General features: G+C 39.8%; 1 protein-coding gene across 9 annotated transcripts in view; it reads right to left on the bottom strand.

Moving 5' to 3' along the window:
* The window catches only part of ZNF106 (zinc finger protein 106), an 81,010-nt gene that overhangs the window by 42,793 nt on the left and 10,453 nt on the right, over window positions 1-27,764 (bottom strand). For 8 of the 9 annotated variants that reach the window (XR_012159443.2, XM_073348615.1, XM_073348614.2 and 5 more), the window contains 9 exons: window positions 24,304-24,386; window positions 22,867-22,928; window positions 16,771-16,971; window positions 9,371-11,515; window positions 7,742-8,387; window positions 6,017-6,086; window positions 4,435-4,589; window positions 4,270-4,330; window positions 3,543-3,911 (listed from right to left, as the gene is read on the bottom strand). Coding sequence is in view for 8 of the 9 variants with exons in the window: in XM_073348615.1 (XP_073204716.1) it covers window positions 3,543-3,911; window positions 4,270-4,330; window positions 4,435-4,589; window positions 6,017-6,086; window positions 7,742-8,387; window positions 9,371-11,515; window positions 16,771-16,971; window positions 22,867-22,928; window positions 24,304-24,357 (3,763 nt within the window). In the remaining variant the exon portion in view is untranslated. Of the gene's footprint in view, window positions 1-3,542; window positions 3,912-4,269; window positions 4,331-4,434; window positions 4,590-6,016; window positions 6,087-7,741; window positions 8,388-9,370; window positions 11,516-16,770; window positions 16,972-22,866; window positions 22,929-23,800; window positions 23,971-24,303; window positions 24,387-27,764 lie in introns of those variants that run through there. The other variant, XM_073348618.1, reaches the window with a different exon arrangement.

Genomic DNA, 27,764 nt, shown 5'->3' with positions numbered 1-27,764 from the left:
TGACTGGTACAGAGATGGTCACAATCAGCAAGTAAAAGAAGGCTACGAGAATAAGTAATATTACTTAGTGTTGGAAAAATGTATGGTTCAAAAAGTAACTGATTAAATGAACAGCTGCAGTAACAAGACAAACTGTCTTAAGAAAAAAAAACCTTCCCACTGTTCTGTTGGTAAGCAAAGAGGGGGAGGAAATGAGGAAGGAAAACAACAAGGATAAACTGCTTCAAACTGGGTTTTTGCTAAAGCTAACAAGTTAGCTGAACAGTAGAGAGAACTTTCAAATGCATGGCTCTTTGTCAGACCCTACTTGATCATGCTAGAGCACACCAGGATGAGACACTTTTCCCTAGGTCTGGCCTATTTGTAAGTATACTGATCATACGCTCATGAATACTTGCTTATTGTACTGTGTGTAGTGACTGCTTATTTTTAGACAGTTAGGCATGTTTAGAGCAACTGTATAAAATACCATTTGACCTTTGGATTTAATAAAGGAATTTATGGTTAAATCAGAGTCTGCTGGTCTCCCATATTAATAATGTCAAATACTATTAATTCCAACAATCCCTATTCATGACACATGGGACAGGCTCTCGCCAGAAAGGAGAAGCTAATAGCATTACAAAAATATTTCTCTTTAGAAATCTCTTGGGAAAAAGGTAAGTTAAATCTTCTGCAACCTTCCTGAAAAGTTGACAGTTTTCAGTCAGAGACAAGATGGTACACATCTGATTCTCTGGGATGACCCTTTAAATTATTCTACTTTAAATGTGCTCCAATTGGCCACCCCAGGCTTTCTAATTTTATAATTAAGGCTTCCCTTCAGGCAATTGCTGAGAAGAGAGCATAATTATCCAATTAATGAAAAGTTATTTTTCTGAGCAATTTAAGTTATTTTTGACCACTGCTGATATACACATGCATGCTCTTAGATCCACATCTAGGCAGAACAAATATTTAAGCAAGGTTTAAACAGTTGTGACCATATCAAACGAGAACATTGGGGTGGAAGGGATGCACGCAAACTGTTAAATTCACATCCTAGATATAACTGGTAGAAACCAAGGTGCCTACTCCCATTCAACCACCCCAGCGGGGAAAAAGACCTCAACTGGTTTTATCAGTGTTCTGATTCCCAGTGTTTTTTAAACTTCTGTCACTACATATTTAACATAATTGAAAGGCTTTTTAAAATTAATGATTAATTAATTATTATTAAACAAAAGCAGTTTTCTAATTTACACTGTGAACAAAAAACTGTAGCTATTTTAAAATGGGACTTGATGAAATCAAGGTGCTTGCTATCCCTATTAGGAAACTACAGGTGTTACAAAACTTCCTAAATAGGAGGTGAAGGGAGGTTGGAGAGAGGCGCATAGCTGAGTGGAATCAACTCATCTGCATGTTAAAGAGACAAGGATGTAGAGTTGAATTTTGGGGGAATTTGGAATGCTAGATATAAATCTACAGAAAGGGGGCAAGACATCCACTGGTGAATCTCTGTAAAATGGGTTAGCTCATTGTATTTTTTCTAGTGTTGAATTCACAAGGCGGCCGTTGCTCATTTTATGCGTGTGTGATATGAAAACTGATCAGTTCTGCAAACAGAAATTAATTTGACTATCAAATACCAACCTACAGTTTAGACTAAACGTATCAAAAAAGAAAGTAGTAGGAAGCATACAACTGAATGGACGGAAGTTATGAAAACAATTCTTCTAAAGTTAAATGTAAGCATTGCAAAGAGTTAAGTAGCAAGATTCATGCTCATCTCAAAAAGGTAGAAAAATTAGTTTAATCCAATTCTTTAACTTCAACTGTGCCACTAAACAAGCCATTGAACTCATAATAGAAGCACGGAGTTTGACAATTCTGCAAGAGAGACATCATGACATTGCAGCTACAGCAATCACTTAAGTCTCTGTCCCATACCCTCCAGCAGCTCCTCAACATCAGCTTCATGCAGGAGCAGTCCTCTGTTCATCTTTGATGCCCCGCAAAATGCCAAAATCATGAACTGCTTAAGCCATTAAAAATGGAAAGGCAAATACTTAACTTGATAAGGCAGTTGGCACCCTTGTTTTAGACTGAACACCACCTTCAGTGTAAAACAATGTAAGCAATTTAAACTAACAACTGCAATACTTTGCCTTGGATATATTTTTTCTATACATCTTTAGACATACAGGTCCTCTACTAAATGCTAGAAGTGAAAAAGTGAAGGAAAATATAATGAATTTAAATATATCCAGATTAATGCAACATAGGTGAACATAAATGTAATAGCTACAAGAATCCACACTAGGAAAAAATAATCTGAAACTGCATTAGACCATGGACTCTTCTGTTTTATATACAAAACTGTAAGCTTTACTTTGGACAATGTATGGTTTATGTTTGAGAAATAAATATGCTTATGAAGTACAACATATAGTATGTTTAATTTAACAAAAAAACTTGTGGTTTTTTTCTACCTTTCTTTCCCTGAGATTTCCCTAAGCTGGGAGAAGAAAGGTCAAACACTGGTTAGGTGTGTGTTTCACCCCGGTCTAGCCCAGGTAGATACCGAGGGTAAGATTTGTAGAAAAGTGCCTGCATTTCATTGGGGGAAAAATGAGTGGGATTTAGGTTCCTTGGGCTCAAATCCCTTTAAAAGTAAGCTGGAGCTCAGGAACTTTTGTGTCGCTCCTCTGTTTTAAAAATGTTATAAACAATTTATCACAGTAATTCTAGATACAACTCAAGATCTCAATTTTACAAACATGACCTTTATCCTGCTAGCACTTAAACACATGCTTAACTTTACTCATGTTAGCAGTCCCATTCATTTCAATAAGACCACTCATGCAAGTAAAATTAAGCATATATGTTGGCAGGATCAAGGCCATACAGAGAATAATGAAAAGAATTTAATACCACTCACAGTAATTCAGATTTCAAGCAATGAAAAGAGAGTAATATTAACTATGCAACCTCTGAATCTAGTTATTAAATCCCACTTACAACTCAAGAGTAATGGAGGAATTTTTTTTTTTTTAACCCCGTTAAGAAGATCCTTAATTTAGTTTGGCCAAAAGTGTGTTTAGATCTCTTGCTTAAGCAGTTTTTGCACTGTGTAGGTGGCTGCCAGTGCTGTATTGCTTCCAGTTACAATATGGACTAGAAGCAAATACAATCTCACTAGCCACCATAATACTATATTATATATACACACACCATTTTAAAGAGATGATTGCATGCAAGTTCTGGCCTTTTATTTTTTTTGTTTTGAAGCAGAAGTATAAGCCTTTAGTTTTAAAGCTGTAATATACATTTAAACCAAATCAATAAAACAAATTAAAAAAAAAAACAACGTAACTTAAGTCTGTTACAAATAAAGGCCCCAATTCTGCAAGATAATTACCATGGCTGAAGTCAGTGGGGGTTCACCCATGCAGAGTAGCTTACAGGTTTGAAGCCTAAATAACTTTTACTCTTTCAACTAAGTGGTTTTCCTCATTCTCATAAAACTAGTCTTTTAAAAAGAAGATAAACAAACATACCATCCTTCTGCTGCAGTTCTGCTTGTGGAGCGCACACAGAGCCATGGAGCACAGTATTCACACTTTCTCCTCCATGCTCTGGAGACATAGGTTCTTGTTTAATTTGCATGGATGAATCAGGAACAGAGCTGGCTGTGATAGTACCAGGGGTCTGGAACACAGGTGGGGAGCTCACTCGGAGAGAGGCTCCCAAGGGAGTACCAGAAGGGGATGTATGGGAAGAGAGACATGAGGAAGTCTCCAGAAGGGGGAAGAATTGACCTGAAGGAGGAAGAGCTAGATCAGCTGTTGACATGGATCTGCTAATTCTTCTTTCATCTGAGATGCTGCAGGTGAGCTGTTCTGACCTCTCAGGAGGTTCATAGGTTTCTAGAGAAAGAAGGAGCAAATGCCCATATGTTAAAACCAAACTTCCCCAAACAGTTAACAGTTCAAGAGGAAATAAATGGAGACAAGAAGGAAAAGCTTGCAATTAAGAGTTTGCTGGGCCTACTACATGACACTCTTGAAATGCCTGGATCAGTCTGAATTAGTAGAAAGCTTTACTGTGCAACACAGGAATGGCTTAACAGAACTGGATATGGGCAACTTACTAAGTTGTACCAACCTATCCTGAACTTTCATGAGCAAATTCGAAGTTAAACTGAATACAAGATCAGCACAGAAGCTTAAGCTTAAAGAATAGAGGTCAGAATGCCAGTGCTGCAATTTCGTTACATCTCAGTACCTTGTAGCCCCTGCAGGATCTGAATTCTCTGACTCCTCAATGTGCTCATCTCCATTGTTATCTGGGGGGGGAGGGAAAAGGGAGGAGAAAAAGTGATTTAACCAGCCCTATCAAGCACAACTGAAAGCTGTTCTAGTTCAGCCAGCTCAAAAAGCCTGCAGTTACCTGCTGTTTCAATACAAGGAATCGTTGAACTTCAACATAGGCTGCCTGCAGAGCAGCCCGAGCCTGCAAGAGGCGGTCATCCACACAGTGCAGTGACTTGTTCAACTCTTCTTCTCTCAGAGAAATAGACAACAACTGGTCTACCTGAGAGCGCTCTGTAAGAGAAATAAGCACAACTTAGAGTGCAGCTCATGTTTTACAATTCATTTTAACAGGTCACTTTTGTAGAGACATCTTAGTAGACTTTTTTGTATCACAGCATCAAGCAATGAACTCATTAAATCTCATATGATGAGTTGGAAGTGTCAGTCAGTACTCCAACAGGAGGGGAAGCAGGATTGGAAGAACAGAAAGACTGTCAAAAGGCTAAAGGAGAATGCCACAGGCGAGGTATTTTTGGCCCTACTTCCCTGGAGCTTTTCTGAGAGGAAGTCTTATTTGTCCTCTAAAGGCCTCTGCAACAGGGAACAAAGCAGATGCTTCACTAGACAGGCATCAGCTGCATCTGCTTCTTAGCAAGACAGACAAAGTGGGGGAAGTCTGACTATATATCAGGATGGGGATGATGATGATTATCTGAATCCCAAAATCCTGTAAGCAGAATTGGCTACCATCTCCCTGACATAACCAAAAAAAAAAAAAAAAGCGCACCCATTTAGCCATCTCGGCTGCAGCCATATCTTGCATCTCATGGAAACTGACTTTATCTTTTGAGGAATGCGGTCGGTGAGAAGAACAAAATTTCTTGTTGGTAGGCTGCCATCATCATCATCCATTTGATGAAATCAATATTCTTTACAATCGATTTGGTCTCAACATTCATGCGAGGAAAGTCTCATCTGCTTCTTACAGTTGAGAAAATTGTGGCAAAGAAAAATTAAGTGATATGCCCCAAAAATCACACAGGACCAGGAATAGAACTCTTATATCTTGACTCCAAGTCATATGCCCTAACAAAGCCATCCTTCCTCTCTGTGAGATGGAAAATGTCATTCAGGTGTTGGAACAAGATTCCAAAGGAGCAGCAAAACGTTTTACAAAATATTTCTTAATTTATCTTTTCCTAGCACTCAGCCCAGTAACACTTTTACTTCATTACACATTATATACAAAAGAAATATTTGAAAAGCTTCAAAAGTAGATCATAGGTCACACTTAAGAATGTGTGAGAGCAAGAAGAGACTAAGGAAGCCATCTTACACAATGAGGTGGAGTAGAACAAGAATACTCTCACTTTCTTGCTCTGCTCCCGACATTGCCTACCTGTCAATATCCAGTTACAGCTTGGCTGACCTCTTCACAGGCACTCTTTTGTATGCCTTTAGTGAGCACAATGTCCCAAGTCAGCCACAGGCACAGAACTGCAGTGTTCAGGATAAGTAGAGTGTCACAGGCTTTTCAGTGTTCAGCCATGGAACTGGGGGAGGTGGAGGAGGGGGAAGCGCAAACCAAAAATCACCGTGAAGAGGAGAGAAGCCTCAAACCAACTTTTGTTAACAACCAAATGTTATCAAGGCAGCTTTGGCATATACTCATAACCTCTTCATGCTGTGTCCTCCCACACACACCTGGTATCACTCACCTTTTTTGCCTTTAATTTTCCTTCTTTTATTCTTTGTTTCTAGACTTGGGATTTCAGGAGACGATCCCTCCTAAAAGTTATAAATAGAAAAGTTCATTCATTAAAGTTAGAACAATATAATTAAAACTTAAGTCTACATTCTACAAAAGTCTAGGGCTACAATAAGAATTTAAATATCTACTGTGTCTTTCCCAGGCAAGTCTAGATTATAGCCAGAGGAGAGAACATATGCAGATGAATTTTGTTATAACACCATTCACTCATACTTTGTTGCCTCTTCTCTCAAGAATAAAAATAAGTTTCCTGCTTCCCCCGGAGACAATGAAATACTACAGCAGACAGCGCTCTGGGTACTCAGTTGCCAAGTCGAACAAGTAGACTTGGCCAAGATGTGCTCCTTCATGTCTGTCTAATGTCGTTTGCTGTGATAAGATCATGAATGAGGAAATAAGACTAGTTATAATCTAGAAAGGGATAAATACCATGCTAAATAAAGTTTCAAAATGAAAGAGGGACATACACAGAAAGAGAGTCATTAGGTCCAAGACAGACAAGATTACTGAAGCACATGGTGTTAAAAAAAAAAAAGTTTTTCAGCTATTTTTTTTCCTCTGTGGTATAATTTTAAAGATAACCCTTACTACAAAAGTGCATTTCTCTTTTTAAATGTTCAACCATAAAACCAGGCATTACCAGAAAACCGATTGTTCCATGGTTGCTTAACATTCCTAGTAGGTCCTGAAACATGATAAGCATTCTATTGAAGACACTCATTTCCAGAGGCAGGAGGCCAAGTCTAGACATTCTGGGCAGTGGCAGTTTTCTGGGCAGTGGCAGTTTTCTAGTCTTTAAACCACAAGAAATCTTAAAAAGAGCTAGAAGTATCATGAAGGCATCTTCCATTCCACCTTGTCTAATTTATTTATTTTTTTTAAGTCAGTTAAAACACACTCTGAATCTAAGACGACAAAAAATATTTGCAATTATGTAGTACTGGATATCTATCCTGGGTCAAACCACCACAAAGGTCCTGTGAACACAATCCTTTCAGTACAGATACTGTACAGAGGGAAACAAGATATGCCAAGAATCAGTGTGTTTGTCCTGGCCAATATTAGAGTTTGCCTATAAATATACAGTAACTCCTCACCTAACATTATAGTTATGTTCCTGAAAAATGCTACTTTAACTGAAATGATGTTAAGCAAATCCAATTTCCCCATAAGAATTAATGTAAATTGGGGGGGGGGGGGTTGCCCTGCTCCGCCCAGTGCTCCTGTCGGAGAGCGGGGTCAGGGCATGGGGGCTTACCCCTGCTGGTGCTCCTGTTGGGTAGTGGGCTTGCCTGCTCCCCAGCTGGAATGCCAGGCAGGTGGAGTGGGGTAAGCCCACATGCCCTGACCCCAATCTTGGCAGCGGTCCCAGAGTGGCCAGAGGAACCACGGGCCCCCCAGTGCTCCCTCCCGCCCCAGCAGTGGCTAGAGTGGCTATGGGCCCCCCAAGGCTCCCTCCCACCCCGGCAGCAGCACCTGCTCTTAAGATTCAATCAGGGGTAGTTATGGTATAAGTCATTGACAGATCATGAGCCATAATTTTTTGTTTCTTGCCTGTGACCTGACCATGACTTATTAAAAATACCAATGATTAAATCCCAAACTTAATGACAACCAACAAGAGAAACTTTTCTATTGCTAATATCCTGAAGATATGCAGAACTACACTTACTCCAGTTGCTCTTCTTTTCTTTCCAATTCCCTGGTTGTCATTCTGCTCAGTACCAGATGTACAGCTGCTGTCTGTAGCAGCATCTACAGAGTTTGATCCTGCAAGCACTGAAGCGCCATTTGAAGCCAAAATGTTTCCTTCCCCTATGAGCTCTAATGCATTTTTGTTTTCAAGAAGTGATATTCTACATTCTGGGCTCTCCTGATCTTGTTTTGTGGTAAATACTGTGAAGCTTGTAACATCAGAGGGAGTATGTAGGCTGTGTCTCCTTCCATTGATGGTAGTTTCAGTTCTTTCAGACATGAATGGTGATGAGGGGAGAGAGGATGTCTCTTGTTTGAAGTCAGCCACATTATTAGCATTTGTTTTATATACAGGTGCTATAAAATGTGAATGGCAGACTGGAATGATTTGCTTTTGCTCACTTTCCTTTGTTATGGCTTGGTCACTGAAGAAGCCATAAACAGAAGTAGTCCTGTCCACAACAACACTGCTTTCAGAGAGGCTGCGTTTCCTAGCTGATCCAGATGCTGCCATGGAAATCCCTTCCCACTGGAACCCTTCTAGGCCAGACAGCTCAGGTTCTTCACCCAAATCAAGACCTTCCTGTTCGTTCTGAACAAGGGGTACCATCTCTATGCCAAACCTAAAAACAAACAAAAAACACTGTAAATGTATAACAGCAGAAGACAGGCAAGGGGGGGGGGGGGGGGAAATCTGTCTTAAATATATAGCTAGGTATACACGAATGGACTAAAAGATAACACTAGTGTTGTGCTGCCTTTTGTGTAACCTAAAAAGGAAGGACCCTCAGCTGCATAACTTCACTATTGAGATAGTGCTTAGCCATGCTATTATTTTTAAACACAAATGCAGGATTTTCATCAGCTCTAGGGTAAAGTGAAGGTCAATTTGGCCCTCTTAGTTTGAAGTCAGAAACCTGTACAGAAGTTCTTGTCAGAGTTGTAATGAAGCACACTACCCTCTTACACAGGGTAGATCTGAAACAGAATTTTAAAACACAGAAGTAAACCTACTATAGTTTTCAGACAGTCATTACAGAATTACCTGCTTCTACGACTGATGAGACAATAAGATGTTGTGTTTACAAGACAGACTGAAAATACTTGTCTCCACATTAAGCTTAAAGACAGTTTCAATGTATAAGATACTGAGAATAACTATCTGGATATTTTTTTAAAATGTACAAATTGCTAATAATTAAAAAAAAGTAAATTACTACAGCAAGGGATGCATTCAACTTGCCTGTGACAATTTAAGTACTTCTCAGTATTTGATCTCATGCAAAAAAATCAAGTAATGGTCTTGCAATATATTTAAAGTATTGTTCATATTATACCTATACATTTTTGTAGTTAACAGAACTTTAAAATAAAACCTAATGCTCCCAGTGTCATATGCATTGAATTGTTAGTCACAAACTATGATCAGAATCAATTTCGTGTGTGTGTGTGTGTGTGTGTGTGTGTGTGTATGTATGTGTGTCTTTATAGACAGACAAATATGGTATGGTAGAATTCATCTCTGCAGTTCTTCAGAAGTCAGTCTTTAGAGTCTTGTGACTCAAATATACTAAGATCCAGGTTTGAAAGTTAAAAGGTTACAAACCTTGGTAAACCCTTGCCAAGTTCCTGTTTCTTCTTTGTTACTTGCTGGATAACTTGTTCCCAGTTTATGTTTCTTCGGGATGCACTAAGAATCTGCCTCAGGGTTGGTTTAAGTCCAGACTCCTTCTCAGTCTCATTCTTTCGATGACCACTAACATTTCGAATACGCCGTGCATTGTTGAGGTTGGGCTCAGGAAGATGTGCCCCAACTTTACTCTTCAAACTGATATGTCGTGTCAGATCTCTTTGAAGGGAAGCAGGGAGGCCAAGTTTACTTAATTCAGGAAGAAGAGGGCCTGAAGGTTGGCCACCACCTCCTTTTTGCAGTTCATGATCTAAACTGTTTTCAAAGCCTTCCATATCAAAATGATGATTTGATTTGATTGGATCTTCACCTTTCCCTTCCTGAGAGGTTTTCAGCTCATCACTTAAACTGTGTTGAAGGCCTGATGGGCTCACTGACTCCATTTGAGATTCAGAATCTTTTTGCTCATCAGTTATAATACTTGAATTGGGAGGTTTGCCTGATGCTTCTGTGTCACCTTCCTTTCTGGTGCTAGCATGTTCACACTCCTGAGGGTCACATGGTGAACAAGTATTGATGAAAGGACTTAGCTTTTCAACCCTTGCTTCAGCCTTTTCACACTCTTCACTTACATCCTCCAATGTATCAACTCTAGGCTCATTAGTCTTTGAAGAACCTTTCCTGTGTTCCTCTATATTCCGACCACCACTTAGATTACTCTCTGCATCTCTGTATGAACTTAAGTAAGGATTTTGCAGAGAAAGATTGGATTGCAACTCTTCTTTGGCTTTTCTCAGTTCTTCACTTAGGCTATCAATAGGCTGTCTCTGATTTCTGTCAAGCACATCTCTGCTGTCTCTTAAGCTACAAGCACTGCGCAACCTGGATACATAAGAAGAGGAACGATTAGTTTCTAAGTTTAGTGCATTCGAATGGTTCTGGAGTTCTCCAGGGCAGGAAGATAATAGAAGCTTGACATTTTTCAAGAGATTCTTTGGGTCTTGCTTTTGGGAAGATAACTTCATGTCTGGAATAACCAGGAGTGGGGATTTCAGTGATGGCATCCTGTTACTTCTGCCCTCCTCTTGGTCAGGTCTTCCTCCACTGGGGCAGTCTGCCTTCACCTTGCAAAATTCAAGGTGGTCAGCAGTGGCCTTGTTACAGGGGTGGTTTAAAAGGGTCTCTTCCCACGTTATGAGTTTTGGGAGGCTTGTAGTATCTATTTCAAGATCCATTCCTTTCATGGATGTCTCGAGAAAAGGTAGAGATACAGAATTTTTTCTCTCTGAAGTTTTAGGAACATTCTCTTCAGACCATGCATGCTGGTCTGTGGCTTTCTGAGACGGGTAAGGAGTCCATCGATGAATTTTATCTTTGGAAGTGCTGCCACTCTTTCCATTCATCTTGGACATTTTACTCTCTGGTTGTTCAGAAATACCGAAATCCAGTGCCCCCACTGAAGGGAGTTTATCACTAGTAAAATCCAATTGGTCATTCGCCTGCCACTGCCGTGTATACCTTTCCTGGTTATATTTAATGGGTTTTTTTTTCCATGCAACACTCCCATCTTCTGTGTGGGAACTAGGATTTGCAGTCCTATTTTTTCCCAGTGGATATGTGTCCCCTGTGCCACCAAAATTCCAGCCATTTGCACCCTGAGGATTGGATTTCCAGTTTCTTACAGAGTTTTTAGAATGCCAAATAGAAAAGTCACCTGTTCCTTCAGAACGCCAGTTGGAATTTCTTCCTTTGACATCTTGATACCAGTTTGACACTTCTCCTCCTCCTTTCGGATGCCAAACACCTCCAGAATTCCCATGGTTATCATGTTGACCTGAAAGGCCTGCAGAACCATTCTGATGCCATCCCGAGCATCCCCTGGGACCACTGAGGTGCCTGTCTGCATTAGGGTTCTTTACAGAATGTGCGAATTTGCCTTGCCTAGGATTCATAAAGCCATTGTTTTCCCATTTCCAGTCCTTCTGAGATGGGCCTTGATGGTGCCACAAGGATGAATCATAAGTTTCTCTGTCTTTATAAGCAGCTCTTTCTTCTCGCCTTCTCTGTGGTCTCCTATTATTGGGTTCTTTTTCTTGGTTTCGACAGCAAGCTTCAACTTGCCTAGAAGACATAAGGAAATATGTCTGTTCAGTGACTGAAGAGTATATCCCAAACTATCCCAGCTTTGTAAAAGAGGTAACAAGCCTCAAACTATTCAAAATGATCTAAAAATCTGCCAGAATAAATCTACACACATTAAGCCTTAGATGTAAAGCAGGCTGGTAGGTAACAATACCGCCACAGACTAGCAACTTCAGGTCGTTTGGCAGGACACTGGTTTCCCAAACTACTAATATCTGGAAGTGGCTATGCACTTTGCCTCTGGGGCACAAAATATATAATTCTTACTGCTTGTCTAATCCATTCTAGCAATGATGTCTGCTTAAGACAGCCAACTTCTTTTGTTTTTTCCACAAAGCCTGCATAGAGTGAAAACACTGACAATACTTCTCCAAAAAGCCCTTGCACATCTATTGGGTACAGTTAAAAAACAAAACAAACAAGCCAAAAAAAAAAATCTTTAAACAAACAATTTTACATTAAGACCACATATGAAAAATGGCAAAATAAATCAGTATTGTAAGTGTCATCAAGTTATTAAAAAAAAAAAGTTTCATTCACATAAGGCCCCTCCAAACAGTCAGTTATGCTGTCATGTGGATCATTTACTTATTTGTATTACATCATCACCTACATGCTTCAACCAAGATTGAGGTCACATTGTGCTAAGCACAGTATAAACAAGAAAGATTTTAAGCACTTCAGGGAAGGGACAGAGGAAGAAGGGAAAAAAAAGATGCAGCATGGCCTCTGATTTTGGTTTGGGCCTTTAGGAGCTACTGTAATATAAATACAAAATACAAGGCATGCAATGGTTAGCAAGTTTCAGGTTAGTTTCATTTGGGGGGGGGGGGGCGGAGACAGGACTGCGGGAGTGTATTTTTCCCATTTGTAAATGCACACAAATTTGATGTATTGTGGTGTAAATATGGGTTCAGGAGGAAATGCAGGAAGTGATGAGTCAACAGGAAGAAAGAAAGGTGCAAAGGCATTGATGGGAGGTCAAATGGGACACTTTCCCTGGCATTTCAAGAGTCACAATTTATTAATAGGCAGAAAAAGCTGTAAGACTACTTTGGTAGGTTACAAAAATAGCTACCAATACTTAACCAAGTTGCTTGCAGAAAAGATGACGTAAGATAGAAAACTTCTTCCTTTCAAGTCCCATCACATGGCATTCTCAACCTATACCGTGCTATTTAATCTGTAATTAATTGGATTTATCATCTTTTGGGATCGGATTGGGGAAAAAGGAGGTGGCCCTCTCCAAACCTTCACCCTTCGGTGGTACCAAAAACAAGACAGCACTCAGATTGCCCAGATCATAAACACGATTATACCTCTCTCTTATGTACTCTGATCAGCAGTGACCTATTTTATAAGGTGGAGATTTAAATCATCATCATCATCATCAGACTTCGTGGTCCAAACACCTCTGAAATAAATGGGACCAACTGACGTGTGTCAGTATTATTGTTTCATGATGTTTTTATCACTTAAGGTTACAAAGAAACACTGCTCGTATTTTGAAAGCTAAGAGCTACAGACTTAATTTTCTAGTTAAAGCTTAAAGTACTAGCTTATTTAACATCCATGAGCTGCACCAGTCTGATTCCTAATTCTCTTAAACTGGCATCAAATAGCACCCTAGCATATTATTTTACTTGCAATGAAAAAGCTACTCTAAATACATCAAATGGAAATGATTAATTTAGTTGCTAGGTTCCATTTCTCTCCCTACTGGCTCTCTCCAAGCTTGTAGAACAAATATGCTGTGGAAGGCTGCATAATCTTCTCTTATTCAAAACTCAGCTTCCAGGTTGGTAAAATACATATTTGCTTTTCCACTCCCATGAAAGGAAAGCTGATATTTTTAAATTTATCTTCGTAAAACTGTCATGAACATTTGTCAGGTTAAGTGCAAGATCCTCTCCCCACACTTAACATTCCATCCCAAAATTACTTCAAATTGCTTGGGGGAGGGGGGGAGGAGGAGGAGAAGAAGAAGAAGAGGAGTTACTTGTTCCTGGCAAGCGGGATGTTTTTACTCCATTCCAGAAGAGACATCTAAGCAACGACTTTCACTTTAATTAAGGGAAGACTGCAAAGTGAGAATGAGACAATACTTCTTTCAATTTGCCAGTGATTGGACTATAACAAAAAGTTAAGAGCACAAGGCAAGATATTCCCTATTATACAAGCTCTTTCCCCAACCCATGTCTCTCAAAGTGTGACTAAGCAACTGATTTGAGCAAAATATTGGTAAATTCATTCATTCATTGGTAAATTCTCCCTACCTGGCAATCATTAAAAAGATCTTGAAGATTATATATCCTGTAAGTGCAAGGTATTACTGTTAGGATGAACTGGTAAAGATTAGAAGGAAAGTTGGGCTGAGGAAAACAGTTATTCGAATTGCTGGAGAAAACAGCAATGAGACTCTTGATTTCTAGAGTTCCTGTACGACAGCTAGGTATTAAAGACCTAAGCAAGCTTGGTTTCAGACATGAGAAAAACATTTTGTCTAGTTTTGAAACGAGGCCTCAGCCCGTCCTTGAAATGTGCAATAAGAGGCCTAGAAAGATCTTCCCTTGAGCACACAGCTATTGCCCTTTGGTAGTCTGCTAGCAGGCAGATATAAACGAAGATTATATTTGTTCTTGATATCCTGCCAAACCCAAAGTGGATCTATAAAACACATGCACTCAAAGATAAATGCTGCCTTAATGCTGGTGGTGCAGTTCTCAAGGTCAGCAATCTGAACACTAGGACTATTTATCCTGCAAAAATGGAATTTAAGTTAAAGATCCTTGTTAACTGGCCTAAGAGAGAATGGATCCTTGTAGGTCACAGGAAGGGCAAGACGGGGAAGTTTCATACCACAACATTTGCCTCCACAACCCTTTGACCTTGGTTGTGGATAAATTGAGAACTTCACATTCCATCTCCCTTTTTTAAGCTTTCAGCATGCATTAAAGTGACTTCTGCCTCCTGTGAAATGGATGTGAAGTTGTCATATGGATTACTGCAGAAGCGAAAGTGAGCTCTAATATAAGAAGCCAGGACAGAAATGGTGTCTAAATAATAGCATCTTTGAGTCAAATAGCTGATAACTACATTCTGTTTGGAGGGAAATAATTTTGTTGTGGACATCATTAACTGAACACTCCCACCTACCCAACGCTCCCCTCACCTCCGAGACACTTCAAACAGGGAGATTTTAAAAGATTTAAAGTGAGCAAAGAACACTAAATGCAGAAGACCCCATCTGGCCAGTGTAGCTGTCATAAATATAAAGGGAAGGGTAAACCCCTTTAAAATCCCTCCTGGCCAGAGGAAAACTCCTCTCACCTGTAAAGGGTTAAGAAGCTAAAGGTAACCTCGCTGGCACCTGACCAAAATGACCAATGAGGAGACAAGATACTTTCAAAAGCTGGGAGGAGGGAGAGAAACGAAGGGTCTGTGTCTGTCTATATGCTGTTTTTGCCAGGGATAGACCAGGAATGGAGTCTTAGAACTTTTAGTAAGTAATCTAGCTAGGTATGCGTTAGATTATGATTTCTTTAAATGGCTGAGAAAAGAATTGTGCTGAATAGAATAACTATTTCTGTCTGTGAATCTTTTTTGTAACTTAAGGTATTGCCTAGAGGGATTCTCTATGTTTTGAATCTAATTACCTTGTAAGGTATCTACCATCCTGATTTTACAGAGGGGATTTCTTTACTTCTATTTACTCCTATTTCTATTAAAAGTCTTCTTGTAAGAAAACTGAATGCTTTTTCATTGTTCTCAGATCCAAGGGTTTGGGTCTGTGGTCACCTATGCAAATTGGTGAGGCTCTTTATCCAACATTTCCCAGGAAAGGGGGTGTGCAAGTGTTGGGAGGATTGTTCATTGTTCTTAAGATCCAAGGGTCTGGGTCTGTAGTCACCTAGGCAAATTGGTGAGGCTTTTTACCAAACCTTGTCCAGGAAGTGGAGTGCAAGGTTTTGGGAAGTATTTGGGGGGGAAAGACGTTTCCAAACAGCTCTTCCCCAGTAACCAGTATTTGTTTGGTGGTGGTAGCGGCCAATCCAAGGACAAAGGGTGGAATATCTTGTACCTTGGGGAAGTTTTGACCTAAGCTGGTAAAGATAAGCTTAGGAGGTTTTCATGCAGGTCCCCACATCTGTACCCTAGCGTTCAGAGTGGGGGAGGAACCTTGACAGTAGCCAAGGAATGGAATAGCTCTAAAACAATGTTGAGCATCATAGCACAAAACTGGGTACCATGCAGCACAATTATTGATTAGAATGAAGGGACAGGGGAAAAGCCTAAAAACCTTCATAGTCCTGGCTGATATCCAAAGGGTCTAGACTGGGCAGGCAATGACCTAATGTTTGTGCGCTCTTGGTCAGGTCAAAAGAGAGCTCAAAATTATTTTACACTGTGGTAGGGGTACCCAGACATAACATAATATTAAAAAAGAAAAAAACGATGCCCCCCTTACAGTGTTACAGTAATATGTTCTTACTCTTTAAACTGTATATTATACAATTACATGGCACTAGCAATGCACACTCACAAAAGTGTCACATGCAGCATAAATGCTGAAACAGAAATCTTATATACTATGTAGCACTATGTATACTATGTGCTAAACAAAAAGAAAAAGCTTTTCATTTAAGACTTCAGTGCATTTCAGGATGACATTTACATTGTTACCCAAAATAAGAGATTCTAATTCGTTTCAGAGATCATAAATCAGAACTGTAAAATACAAGCATCAAGTTATACCCAACAACAGTTTGTGATAGGCTAATTTTGTAGGGCAAAGAAGGGATACTAGTACTGCTGCTAGAATTATTGCAACATTTTATTCAACTGTATACTTATGAGAATATAAAATATTTGCACAGAGATGTTGAATAATCTTGAATCCTTAATAAGCACACAAGGAATTCCACTTCAAGGCCCTGTGACACTACAAGTGAAACTGTTTCACCTCTGCTGTGGACTAGGCTAAGCCTCATTTTCCAAGCACTGCAGTAAACCTCATAACTATCAGAACTGAAAATAATAAATGAAATGTTTGTGTTTAGACACACAAGCTGCATCCTACAGGTAGTTACTGTAAACTGCTCTTATGATCAGCAGACTGGTTGCATGCAGACTGCACTTCAAACATACGTCTATCTTGGCAGCATTTCTCCATACCCACAACAGCTTTAAAGGAATTTTACCGTGTAACTTAAGAGAAGAAGAAGAATACTAACCGGTTCTGTTCCTTCCTTTGTTTGATTAATTGAATTAGTTCCTTGTCAAAGTACTCTTCATCAGCCTCTTCTTTCCCTTCGTCTTCCTCTCTGTCGTGAACATCGATATTGTCTTTGTGCAGCTGGCTGGAGATGTGCTTGGCATATGCTGACAAGCCAACCACTGTCACCCTGCACACCTGGCACTTGTGGTTGCTGTCCCTGGGGAAAGAGAGAGAGGATGGACATTCAATCCTTCCCTCAGGCATGGTAGACAACTCAGATCTTACTCGGTTTCCTCTGAATATGCCAATTTTCTTAACCAATTGCTTGTGCACTAGGCACTATAATTTTGCTCAATACACTAAAACTATTTGAATTTTCTGGCTTTTCTTTTTTTCTATAGCAATTTTCCCCAACTTCTGGGGCTTTTTGTGGTCAATTTTTAGAGATTTTGTTCCAACAATCAAGAGGTAAAAAACTTAGGAATAGAGCAGTATAAATTGGTGGGGGTCAGGGAATTCTTCTTGGATTGTTGTACTCAAAATCTTATCAGAGGAAACATAGTGGGAGGAGGCAGAGTGGAGGGCTTACAGAGCTAGCAGGAGCTGCTCTGAAGCACATCCATGGTGCCAGCTGCACTGGAGAAGCCTGGTGACAGTTTCTACATTTAATCTCTGCCTCATGCTTTCCCCCAGTGAAAGCTAGAAGAGGGAGGAGGGGGTATACTGCTACAGCCAATCCTAATACAGTGTAACCTAAACTGGGACAGCTGAGACCTCTGCTTGGAATTTAAAGACTCCATAGCACAGCAAGTGATGGGAGGGGTCTTCAGTTCACTGTACTTTATTTGGTTCAAATGATGCATGAGGTCTGCTTTCTACTTTAGAAGGCTTATCTTAAAAAATAAGAAATTATTTCAGTTGCAGGAAGTTGACAGCTGTGTCAGACAAATAGTTTTACTAAAGTGTCAGTGAAACTGCTAAAGTGTCAGTAAAACTGCTATTAAAAAGAATCAAATCAGTATTTAATGTTTATTAAAAAGCCTACCATACAGTGCATGACCAATCCTGTAGTTAGTCTAATGGTTAAAAAAGTAAAAGATAAAATAGGTCCATTGGTAAGTTAAATAAAATTGATCAGAAAAAAAAGCATGTGTTCTGAGCCAAGCAAATAGGGTGGTGGGACTAACATAGTGCCCACTGCCTGCCTCACTAATGCTTTCTTGCACCCCACCGTCTTGTTTATAGAAGCAGCACTGAATGCTCCTATGTCTCAAATATAAAGATCATGTACTATAATGCCCAAACATATGAATGGAAATAAAGTGGGAAGTGGTGAGGAACCGGGGGTCCATGTAAAGATTAAAAGCAAAACTAAAAGCCACATTTAGACTAGTCATTGGGACAGATGAATTCTCCTGCCTTTTCCCAAAACAGAAATATAAGTGACTGGAGCTCAGTTCATTAGCTCACATCTAATATATTTAGAAAACTCAACTTGTGCATCAAAAGGTTAATACCAAATGAAATTTAAAAACTTGCTTTGTATTAAAGCTTTTTTCCACTTCATATGCTAATTGCCCTTACTGAAGTGATGAAAAATCCCCATCTCATGGATTGGAAACATCTTCATTATTCAGTTAAATGTTTCCATCAGAGGAACCAGAGGCTCAAGAATCTGGCCTCCACCTCTGCAGTTTCTAAAAGTATGAAAGAAATCCAGAAAGGGGGGGGGGGGGGAAGAAAAAAAAAAGTACCACTGACAAGATTTTAAGCCAGCATCCTTATCTGAGCCATACTTAAAGTGTCAACAGCTGGCTGTTAAATAAAGGTCTGTGCCTTTCAAAAGGGCTTTGAAATGAATAAGTGATTTAAAAAAGACATTTTTCTATTTTTTTCCTACTAGTAAAAATGTGATCTATAGTAACACAGTAAAGGTATTTAAACAGATCACTCGAACAGGCCATATGTTGAGGAAGTTTAATACAACCACCACTTTATACACTTAAATTGAGAGTCTCAGTTTCAAATAATTTGCAGAACAAGTGTGCAGTTGTAAGTAAAATACATATTTTTCTTCCTGTCAGCCCTACAAATTCAACCTGGGATTCGTGCACCAGACTGGGTTCTTTATTTTGCACACACTACCAACAGTAATAAAGATTCTGAAGTCACATTATGCTGTATGACATCTGTATTACCTCATCTTCAGTGGCTTAGCACAAGTTTAACCAACTGAAAGTTGGTTAACAATTTTGCTAATGCACAGGCAGGTACAGAATACAGCTCACTCTCTTAACTGCGTTAGCTATGAATTGCTAGGAATAATTGCTAGAATAGGAATAAAATATAGTAAAGCTTACTTTTTGCTAAAATTGTCAAAAGAGACCAAACAGGGAGCAGGTGTCTAAACAGATGTCATTTTTACAAACTTATTCATCATAGTAGAGCTACACTTTAAACGTAAGGACCTGTTAACTGGACATAAAAAATATTAAAGAAAAAAATAAAAGAAAAACCTAATGGTACCTATTATAATACTTGACATTTCTAGAAAATCTCAAAGTCCTTCACAAATACAGATTTCAATTCCTCTGTAAGGTAAATATTATTCCCTTTTACTGATTGGTAGATTGAAGCAGAATGAGAGTTACTTTGGGCAAGGTTAAGTAGCAGGGCTGGGGACTGATTCTCCACTTCTTCACTCTGTCCAACTTCCAAATCAGCAGTCCCGAAACAGTGGCTCTTGAACCACCTGATCAGTGGTTCTCAAACTAAAGTTTAAACCAACGCAGTTATGTCTTCCTCTGCAGACAAACTCAAAAGTGTGAACTGACTCATGCCAATGGGGTGTTAACCCTGAAGCCTACAGATAATATAAATGTTAATGTAACCTATGCTAACAGTGTAGCTCTTTGTCCCCTCTATTAACTAGTCCACGTACTGAGCTACTTCAAGTCTCCGTCCTGGAGGCTACCCCATGTCTTTTACATAAATTGTGAAATTCCATGTAGCTTTCTAGAAGTCCAAATTGAGAAAGAGAAAGAAAGGTTGTAAACTAAACAATTTACTATCCATTTTGATTCTCAAGTATAAGAACTAAGTCTGCCAGAGCACAGATTCCTTTCTTGTAGGAAGAGATCCGAATAAAAGTAATGGAAACACTTCGAAGGCAGAATGAAAGACTGACATTAAAATCAAGCTCTTTCATCTCTGATGCTAAGAAAATGGAAAACTACAAAGTTACTAAACCTTTTGAAATTTCACAATATCAGATACAATGGAAATCTGAAATTTTCCTTCTCATCTAAAACCAAGATTTCACAAAGAATACAACAGGATGACAATACAGAGTTAAATACAGAATTCAATAGATGACCTAATCTCCGGATAGTAAAAGTGATGAAAGGCATGCAGTTAAATAAAAAAAACCCCCAAAAACCAGGGGGTGGGAACAACCCCCCCCCCGACCAGATTCACCTCCTCCCCCGGGCCCAACCTGAAGAATGTTGGCATAAATCCATTTGATGAGGGGGAAGTTTATTACACAATGTGGATGATCCATTTTGAAGCACTTCTAGGTCAAGTGTGTGTATGTGTACATTATATATAATTTTTAAAGAATTAAACTGATAGCTAGTGTTAGCTGAAATGTGGCAGGACTTTAAAGTTCAACAGTAGCTGAGAGAGGAGCTATCAGCTGGGGGGAAACTGTGCCCTAGAAATTCAAACACAAAATGGAAGACTAAGACTTATTTAAGCTGCCATCTGCACCATGTTTAGCTCTTGAATCTACCCCAGCCTCAGCAATTGCTAAAGTATTCAGAATCATTATCACATGCTGAAAGAAAAAATCCACTAAAGGGAATACTTTAAAAATTAGCCAGAACATAGAAGCTTGAGACAAACCGCTAAAGTTAATGTTGATGACACAGGGGTATCTGAGCAACCACTTCTCAGCTGTTCACCAACAGAACACATGTCCTCTACTGCTGAGAATCAGAACAGATGAGAGGCAGAAATAAGGTGCTTTTGATTCCAGGCACAATTTCACGCCTTTCCTATTCCCAAAGAGGCATAGGGCAGAATGGGGAAAGACAACAGAGTGAGGAAGTGCTTTTTAAAAAAAGCATCACTGGTGATTCAGAAGGGTAACAGAACAGAGAGATTAGAAAAAAAAAGAATGAACAGAGGAGTGAACAGGGAAGATAGAGAAGGACAAAAAAAGAAGAGGGAATGGTGAGAGAGTCTGGGTATGAGGGGGTCTGCATGCATAGGAGTTGGGCATATGGGGGAGCAGCTCCCTGTACAGGAATCCCTCACCATGCAGCTGAGGAGCAATGGGTGCAGGAAGCAGGGGGAGAGGGGCATTTGCAGAGCTTCCTGCAGCTGGGGAAGAAATCTGGGGTGGGTTTGACCTGGCCCTGGATGCTGTGCAAGGGAAGAGGAAGTCTCGTCCTCCCCAGCCCAGCTGGGACTAGCAGCTGAGCCCAGCACAGGGAAGGAGCCACCAGACATGTCTTGCCCAGTCCTGCCTTTTGCCCCACAGTGTTTACCTCTCTGCTGGCTGCCCTGGGCACCCGAAACATACTGCAGGGGAAGGTCATTTTTCTGCAGGGAAGCAAAGAAATCTGTGGGAGACATACATTCTGTGCATGTGCAGTGGCGCAGAATTCCCCCTTTTCCACTCAGCTTATCTAGAACACCATTAGCCTTTGAGAGTGAAGGATCATTTGGATTTTAGGGGGTTATTTTTTAAATATACAGTAGGCCTGGCTTGACACAAGTAACTTGCCTAATTTCTTAGTGAGCATAATTGGGAAGGTGAATGGAATGTTAAATTGTAAATAAGGGCTTGACAGGAGGTCTGTGCTAACTAAGATAAGCAACAATACCTTGATGGAGACTATGGACAAGATAAACCTGGAATGTAAAGATCAGTTTCCATGTGAACAGCATATGGACAGAGAACGATTTACACAGATTGGTTCCTGCAAAGTAACGAAGCCAATCCAAAAAGTGTCATTTCATGTATAGCAAATGCATCATATTGTGTAAATGCATATAAAGGAAGAGGCTGTCTGTGTAACTCTGGATGTGTGGTACAGCCTGTACCCTCTGTGATCAACTCAGGATAGCTTTGCTATATGTCAAATAAAGGAATGTGAGTGACGAAATCCAGAGTCAAACAGTGTGTTGGATCCCAGGGAATTCGATGAAGCATTCCCCCAGAACGGGACAAGGTGTTCTGGATAAGCTGAGTGGAAAAAGTCTCAAGGGGAATCCCACCATAAACTTTTTAAAAAATGCATATGGTATAAATACTTGATTTGAAGGTCAGAGGCTGTACGGTACAGTAAAACAGGACACTGCCTGGGACTCAGAAGAACTAGGTTCTACTCCCAGCTCTGCTATTAACCTGCTGTGCAACCTTGAGCAAGTCATTTCAACTCGCTGTGCCCATTTCCCCTCCTGTCCTTCATCATTCTAATTTAATCAGATTGTCAACTCTTCAGGTAAGGAATGTCTCTTACTATGTGCTTGTACAGCTTCCATCACAATGGGGCACTGTTCTGAGTTGGAGCCTCTATGTACTAAATGTCTGAATTTCAGATTAAACGTGGGGTTGAGTACAAATTGGAATGTCTAACTCTAAACTTGCAGAGTCTTAATCATCCTGCACAACAACTTTTTTTCCTTTTCTTTTTTTAAATAAAAATAAGATTTTATTTATGATCCCCATGATTTGGATTTTCCAGGTGATTTAGCCCACCAGCATATTAGGCATTTGAATTTAAACTAACTATAGGAACAGATATATTGTAAGAAAGTAGAAAACTACCAAACTACAGCCCAAGCTAACAGTTGAAGCAAGTTGTATAGATTTAGGGAGAAATCCCATGCTCCTAACAGGGACATGTCCTCACGGCTATTAAGATCTTTAGTATCTATTAGAAAGGCACAAAGAAATGAGCTTTATAGAAACAGTTAATTCTTAATCTATCTTCTCTCTTTAAATTCAATTTAGCTTGCGTGGGAAATAAGGCTATTTAGTTCCCCAAAAGCGTGACATGTAACCTGAACTGAACGGCAGTTTTCATGATCATTCTCATACCTTCCTTTCAGATTTTCAAGTTCTCTGTGATGAAGCATGCTTCTCATGTGTTCATCCATCTCCTACAAAAGAAAGAAAAAAGCATAACTCATGATTCATTCTACTCTGCACGAGGATATATTCTGCTCTAATAGGTCCTCTCTATCTCTTTTGATGGTGGTGTCACCCTGAGGAATTACCCACTAAGTTTCCTTCCATAGGATTGATCTTTGTGATTCATATAGAAGGAGGCAGAGCTCCAGAAGGTAGATATAGAAAAGCGTACATGGAATGAGGCAAGGGCTCTGACTTCAATGTGTTCCACTCCTTTCCAGAAAAATAACTGTACAACAATTATTCCTTTAAAAAAAAAATTCCATTACATAAATAATCTTAGTTTGGCTCTTTTTTGTTTTAAACACCCCCCCAAAAAGTCAGAATATTTTCAACATTAGGGTTGCTTAATTCTGCCCTTGTGTGTGTATATGCACTATGATACACTGTTACTATATATCAACACACACTGCTTTGCTCTGCAGGACCTGTTTCATTCGGTGAGCATTCTAGACGCAACTCAGACATGCACAGTGAATTGGTTTTGGATTTAAAACAACTGACTCATTCACTGCAGTCATTGTATAACGTGCTGCAAATGAGGCAGATGTCTGCTAGAAGAGGAAGAACACTCATGTTAAGAAACAGGAATGAGACCCAGAAGATCCATTTTCTTTTCCTGCGTAGAACACAGACACTTGGAAAAATGGCCATCCTTCTCTCTCTCTGCCTCTCAGATCCTCATTAATAAAATGGGAATAGCCCTTTGTCCCTATTAAAGTGTTATGAAAATAAAAGTAATTACTGTTTGTGAGACACTCTGATACTGCATTGATAAGCATTACAGGAAAGTCTAAGGAAAAAAAAATTCCATCTACAGTGCAGGGTTTGGCAGACATACCGTAAACAAGCCACAGGCATATACCAAACGATGATGATGAGAAAATGAGCTGCCTCAATTGATAAACGTCCTTCTGACATATTGAAAGGTGTAGGGACCCATCACAAAGACCAAAATATGATTATGTCATAAGACACACTCTGAATGCACAAGGGAACAGAATTAAGGCTGAGGGGGTTTCTGAGGGCTTGACTTACGACTTTCATACAGTTTTTAATATAATCATAAAAAAGATGACATTAAAACTTGAAAGCCATGAATATTTTTAATACTTAATGAGACTGTATATCCAGTACATGGTCTAACTGAGGAAGAGGCTATGAGGAAGTACTGAAACAATTCTATTTCATTCAATAGACCTGAAGATCTCTATCAGTTTCTCATACAAAAAGTTATCTTTACAGTTTCTTTTTTAAAAAAAGGAAATGTTTCTCCCATGCTGCATATAGCCAGATCTCCACATACAAAGATACTAGCCTTGCAAATTCATTTTAATTTTTTACCTTTTTTGAGCTGTACACGATGTGACACAGTATGCATTTTCGTTCTCGAGCCATGACTACATTGGACAGCTTTTACCCCAAACCTGAAAATAGAAAAAGAGATCCTGGATACTGTTTCCTATCAGTCCAGTTGTCTTGAAGATATTAAAAATAAGAGCTCCTTCTCACAAGAGGACCATACTGAAATGTCTCTGTGTCTCCTCCCACCCTTTAAAAAGCACCTCTCACACCTATGTATGGCTTACATTTTCAACTGGCACATAATTTATTTTAAGTAGTCATCTAAAAACTACATAGCCAAAAAAAAAAAAAAAGTACTGAGAGATCAGATTCTTGTTCCACAAGCAAGCGGGGTTCGAAGCACTGAAAGCAGTCATGCAATTAGCTTGGCAAGGAAGAAAGTCTATCATAGTCTGAAGAAAAGGAGTACTTAGTCTCTAAGGTGCCACAACAAATTTATTTGAGCATAAGCTTTCGTGAGCTAAAGCTCACTTCATCGGATGCATTCAGTGGAAAATACAGTGGGGAGATTTATATACATAGAGAACATGAAACAATGGGTGTTACCATTCACACTGTAACGAGAGGGGCAAAGGGGCATTGCTGGCACATGATGGCATATATCAGCCTGGACCAGTCCACACAAGGGATCCACTTCCTGGACACTATGGTGCTAATAAGCGATGGTCACATAAACACCACCCTATACTGGAAACCTACTGACCGCTATTCCTACCTACATGCCTCCACCTTTCACCCAGACCACACCACACGATCCATCGTCTACAGCCAAGCTCTAAGATACAACTGCCTCTGTCTGAGGGGTTGGAGCAAATGCAAACACCTACAAGATATCTATCAAGCATTCTTACAACTACAATAACCACCTGCTGAAGTGAAGAAACAGACTGACAGAGCTAGAAGAGTACCCAGAAGTCACCTACTACAGGACAGGGCCAACAAAGAAAATAACAGAACGCCACTAGCCATCACCTTCAGCCCCCAACTAAAACCTCTCCAACGCATCATCAAGGATCTACAACCTATCCTGAAGGACGACCCATCACTCCCACAGATCTTGGGAGACAGGCCAGTCCTTGCTTACAGACAGCCCCCCAGCCTGAAGCAAATACTCACCAGCAACCACACAACAGAACCACTAACCCAGGAACCTATTCTTGCAACAAAGCCCATTGCCAACTGTGTCCACATATCTATTCAGGGGACACCATCATAGGGCCTAATCACATCAGCCACACTATCAGAGGCTCGTTCACCTGCACATCTACCAATGTGATATATGCCATCATGTGCCAGCAATGCCCCTCTGCCATGTACATTGGCCAAACTGGACAGTCTCTATGTGAAAGAATAAATGGACACAAATCAGACGTCAAGAATTATAACATTCAAAAACCAGTCGGAGAACACTTCAATCTCTTTGGTCACTCGATTACAGACATAAAAGTTGCAAATCTTCAACAAAAAACTTCAAAAACAAACTCCAACGAGAGACTGCTGAATTGGAATTAATTTGCAAACTGGATACAATTAACTTAGGCTTGAATAGAGACTGGGAGTGTATGGGTCATTACACAAAGTAAAACTATTTCCCCATGTTTATTTCCTCCACCCCCACCCCCAGACGTTCCTGTCAACTGCTGGAAATGGCCCACCTTGATTATCACTACAAAAGGTTTACACACACACACCCACCCACCCACCCTCTCCCCTCCCCCTGGCTCTCCTGCAGGTAACAGCTCATCTTAAGTGATCACTCTGGTTACAGTGTGTATGGTAACACCCATTGTTTCATGTTCTCTGTGTATATAAATCTCCCCACTGTATTTTCCACTGAATGCATCCAATGAAGTGAGCTGTAGCTCACGAAAGCTCATGCTCAAATAAATTGGTTAGTCTCTAAGGTGCCACAAGTACTCCTTTTCTTTTTGCGAATACAGACTAACACGGCTGCTACTCTGAAACCTATCATAGTCTGGATGGTCACAAAAGAAATACTTAAGGAATTATCCTAAAGAGCTAAATGTAGATAAACAAAGGCAACTACAGATTGAAGAAAAATGCTACTTGCTAAAATTTGTGTTTTTAAATATATTAAATGAATTTCCATGATAAAAGAAAATGGTCTTTAATAACTAATTCAATCAGACATGCTCATAACAATCTAGGTTATAACACATGGCGATAGATTTATTTATGTAATAGGATAAAATATTGTTCTCTTCTTATTCTCACAAGTCATTAAGTAACACTAAGCAACAGAAAAAAAAATAGACAATCCCCTACAAATATTGCCCATTTCTAGATCAATGACTGGCAAAAAGTATCCCTCATCTTAAAGTGAGGAGAAACAGACAGGGGAAAGAAAAAAATATCATGCAGTGCTGTGCTAATGCTGTCAGACATACATAAATCTTGTGAACAAGACATTATTTAGCCATCTTCGAAGTGTTGCTATTTTACAGATAAGCATTTCTATAAGGGCTAGTTTAGCCAAGGCTGCAAAATTTATAGTCATAAGTGACCCCAATTTAACAGGGAATCTCCAACCACTATTCCCCAAACTCTCTTGACAAATACACAGTGCAGTTCATAGAATCATAGAATATCAGGGTTGGAAGGGACCCCAGAAGGTCATCTAGTCCAACCCCCTGCTCAAAGCAGGACCAATTCCCAGTTAAATCATCCCAGCCAGGGCTTTGTCAAGCCTGACCTTAAAAACCTCTAAGGAAGGAGATTCTACCACCTCCCTAGGTAACTCATTCCAGTGTTTCACCACCCTCTTAGTGAAAAAGTTTTTCCTAATATCCAATCTAAACCTCCCCCACTGCAACTTGAGACCATTACTCCTCGTTCTGTCATCTGCTACCATTGAGAACAGTCTAGAGCCATCCTCTTTGGAACCCCCTTTCAGGTAGTTGAAAGCAGCTATCAAATCCCCCCTCATTCTTCTCTTCTGCAGGCTAAACAATCCCAGCTCCCTCAGCCTCTCCTCATAAGTCATGTGTTCCAGTCCCCTAATCATTTTCGTTGCCCTTCGCTGGACTCTCTCCAATTTATCCACATCCTTCTTGAAGTGTGGGGCCCAAAACTGGACACAGTACTCCAGATGAGGCCTCACCAATGTCGAATAGACAATAGTTCAGAAATTATTATTTAATCTTACCCTAGGACAACATTAAACCCTCAGTATCTGGCATAGCTTAGAAGTTTCAGGCACATAGCTGGGTAGGGATAGGATGCACAATGAATATTGACTCTTGCAGTTGTGGGGCCAATCAAATGGCTTTGCAGGTGGAGCCCATATATGCCTGAACCAGCTCTGAGCAATAATTGCATTCTAATTCAGCATTTCATGAAATGACCGGAAATTCAAAATATGGTTCCTTCAAGTCCTTCATTCTTCCCAATTTAGTATTTTGCAGTAGATAACTATAAAT

This window comes from Lepidochelys kempii, chromosome 6, assembly GCF_965140285.1.
Source record: "Lepidochelys kempii isolate rLepKem1 chromosome 6, rLepKem1.hap1, whole genome shotgun sequence".
In the NCBI taxonomy this organism is placed as follows: domain Eukaryota; kingdom Metazoa; phylum Chordata; order Testudines; family Cheloniidae; genus Lepidochelys; species Lepidochelys kempii.
This window is presented reverse-complemented; position numbering and strand designations above follow the sequence as displayed.